The 3,732-nt window shown below is 35.5% G+C and overlaps 1 protein-coding gene across 1 annotated transcript; it reads right to left on the bottom strand.

Moving 5' to 3' along the window:
* Positions 1-2,245: 2,245 nt before the first annotated feature.
* Positions 2,246-2,928, bottom strand: LOC143615337 (uncharacterized). The gene has a single exon (XM_077088485.1). It carries the CDS (start codon positions 2,921-2,923, stop codon positions 2,255-2,257), a length of 669 nt encoding a protein of 222 aa, XP_076944600.1. The 5' UTR covers positions 2,924-2,928; the 3' UTR covers positions 2,246-2,254.
* Between the last annotated feature and the right edge of the window lie 804 nt (positions 2,929-3,732).

Genomic DNA, 3,732 nt, shown 5'->3' with positions numbered 1-3,732 from the left:
GGATGTTAACAAATTTATTTTTTGGATTTATTTATGGTGTTGTAACAAACTTAACCAATACCCACTGCATTCGCGTCCTATAACGCGACACTTTTGTTGTGTACAAAACACACAAAAGGAGATAATTCAATGTTAATGCTACTCACACTTTTTTTTTTACTAAAAACATATAACCCGAAATCTCAAAATGAATTTAATGTGTCAGATTTATTACTTAATCACAGGACATTAGTAATGAACTGTATCATAAAATTAATTTGGTTCAATGTATGATTTGCCTTAACTTAAGTATTTCATTGATGTAGCTCCTACTGACCAACTTCATCACCCTAGCCATCGGCATCCGCTCAGCCTTGTGTATCTACAGCAACCGAATCCCATAAAGGAAAATGACGAAGATGAAGATGAAGATGATTTTGTGGAGGAAGCGCGTCATGGTGGGCAATGCTACATGTGCAAGGAACAATTATGGTCATTTCATCTGTGTTACTATTATTGAAAAGCTTGTGACTTCTCATTACACAAATTTTGTGCAGAAGTACCTGAGAGACAACAAAATCACCATTACATCCAGGCCACTCTCTTTTCCTTGATAGCGCATCAAATTATGATCATCTTAAGTGTTTTCTCTGCAATTTTGAGATTGTGAATGGTATTTATCGTTATACTTGTTCTTCTTCTTACTGCATGTATAGCATGCACATAATCTGTGCAACTAATTCAGAACAGAAGATAAACCACCCTAGTCACCCTCACCAACTGGATCGAATGTTCGGAAACAAAAATATATTAGATTGTGTAGCTTGTGGAAATAAACATGAAGGGGTCTTCTTTTGGTGCAACACTTGTCCTTGGTTCCATATCAGCTTTGACTGCACTTTGCTTCCTACTAAGTTACTAATACAAAATCATACTATTGGGTCTTTCATTCATTCTCATCCACTTACCCTTGCCTATTCCTTTCCAGATTCTGAAGTTGTAGCTAAATTATATCCCAATTGTAGAGTCTGTGATGATAAGTTCTATTCTCATTTATGGCTTTACAAATGCGATAAATGCCTTTATTATGTGCATGTAGATTGTGCAACCTCAAAGAGAGAGCCATTTATGTCCATATTCATGTCTACAAGTGAGCAATCTCTTCTTCCTCTTTTTTTTTTTTTTGGAAAATTGGATTTTAATAATCCCAACTTTTTGTTATTCTCCGATAATAATCCCAACTTAGTTTATTCCCACCAGTAGTCCCAAATTAAAAACAAGTTGGCTCTCAATGGTCCCCCGTTAAAAAAAAACCTAACGGCATTAAGTTACTTCGGAATTTCAAACTGATTTTTTAAGGTTTTTGATCGGAATAAGGATACGAGTCGATTAATGTAAAACTTAGCTCGAAATGATGCTTCAAATGGCTTGATTAATGCTTCAAATCGGGTGTTTGGGTTCGAGACTTAATTGGAGTTGGTAAGCATCTTTAGTTTGAAACATGAGGTCTTGGGTTCGAGACTTGTATCACACAATAATTTATTTTTCAAAACTTTACAAATTGTTATCTTTATATGAAGATGGTTGTATTTAAGAGAAACCGGGTCATGAGTTATAACATAACTAAACGGGTCATGCTCCATATTGTGTTTGGAATAAGAGATGATAAAACAGGAAACTGCTCATATGACATCTAAGTGGCATCCTATGTGGAAGCCCTAGAATGATGTCATGTGGAAAAATCATGTTGCTTTAATATATAGTTAGATTAGATTAGATTGCTTTTGACACTTTTGGTTTCCTCGTGCCTGAAGCTGTGGAGCTACTTACCCGTGTTCAGCGGGTCATGCATAGTAATGTTATGACTCCAAGATCAGCAAATATAGTTTTTAAAAGATTGGGTTTTGCGATTCAAAAAGGGGTAGCGGCGCAGCTTGTTGCCCGCTTGCCTTCTGTTTCGATGTAATCCAATAAACAATCATATATTATAGAAGCAAAAAAAAAATTAAACAATTAAGTTAATATCCAATGTTGTATCCAAATAGGCTTTTAGAGATTTATGAATTGTAAAATGTTGTTTATCATTATTAATATCTTATGAATCTATAACATATGTTATCATATATATTACTAAATTTAACTTTTTATTATTTTTTAACCATTCGTGTATCGCACGGGCTCTATCTTAGTACTAATTATAACACGTCAATAACTACCCTAATATTCAAAAACGAGATATAACAATGAGTAAAAACTTGAAAATAAATAATAAAAACTATAATAGATAGTAAACTCGGGTAACAATTACCTCAATTTGTTTGTCAGCAACAGCTAAGTGTAGTATCGTATTACCATCACCATCTTTAGTGTTTACAAACTCATGATCACCCACAGTCTCTACTAAAATCTTCAAAACCTCAAGCTGGTTATACTTCACACACAAATGCAAAATAGTCTCCTGCTGCACCATGGCTCTAGCTGCATGGGGCTGAGCTTGCACAAGCACTTTCACAACTTCACACTGTCCTTTAACGGCTGCAACATGAAGCGGGTTCATCCCATTGCGGTCACATGCACTACATGTCTCAGGGTTACCTGGGTTACCTGATATCAACGCCTTAACAATATCCACATGACCTTTAGCTGATGCTATATGAAGCGGCAACCGTCTTTGTGAATCGCATTCCATACGATGTTTTGGCTTTCGGGTTAATATCTCATTGACAAAATCCACATGTCCAAGCATGGATGCAATGTGTAGAGGCGTGTCGCCATGGCGGTCTAGAGTAACTCTATCAAGAATTAGTGGATCTTCTTGAAGCAACATTAGCAAGATGCTTATGTTTCCTTCTAGTGATGCTTCGAAAAGATGTTTCTCCATCCTCTCACAAAGTTTCTCAAATGTAGAGAACACAAATTTGGTCACAGAATAAGGTGTCTGCATATATATATATATAGTTTCAGGATCACATACAAATCATTCTTAATATGAAAACAATGAGTATTATTGAGACTTTTTCTTCTTCGTTTCCTTAATATTTGGAAGAAAGTTGGATTTCTGTTAATTTTCTCTCAATTGCATTAAAAGTTTTTCTTCTTTTCCTTAATATTTTCTCTCAGTTGCATTTAAAGCTTATATATATCGGTCATTGAATGGTGGCGTTATGAATTGGTAACAGAGGCTTTTCATTGGGTCGTTTTCGGGTTATTTAAGGATTCAAAATTCTATTATAACTCGGTTTTTATTTGAATAAACGGATTCAAATTTGGGTTATTTGAGTAGACTCGGTAAACTCGGTTCGAGATTTATAAATTCGATTTGAAAACCGAATTCGAAATTCTGTTTGTATAAAACCTCATTCGAATATTCAAAATTCGATTTCCAGATCATTATTTGAATCGGCTTAGAATCGAACTTGAGCTTTTTAATTACAATTCGAATATTCTAATAATCAACTCTAGAGTCTAGTGGGTGGATGGGAGTCGTGAACTCGCCTGGGCCGAGTAGGCCTGGCAGACTGGGGAAACCACCACGGGTTTAACGAGCAGGTGACCGAGTAGTAGAGATCAAGTTCTAGTACATGACCTAAGCAGTGGGATTGGAGTTGGGATGATTTTGGTTAACTTAATGCGCATACAGGATTAAAAAAAGGATAAATAACAAATTTTAATACCAAAACATTAATAAACGCAGCAATATGTTCTTCAAAAGCTTGTGTCAACGCGACTTTGGGTGCCGTCGCCACTATCAAA

Source organism: Bidens hawaiensis, unplaced genomic scaffold, assembly GCF_021521415.1.
Source record: "Bidens hawaiensis isolate Kalapana, Puna unplaced genomic scaffold, B.hawaiensis_p1.1 tig00042501_1, whole genome shotgun sequence".
In the NCBI taxonomy this organism is placed as follows: Eukaryota; Viridiplantae; Streptophyta; class Magnoliopsida; order Asterales; family Asteraceae; genus Bidens; species Bidens hawaiensis.
This window is presented reverse-complemented; position numbering and strand designations above follow the sequence as displayed.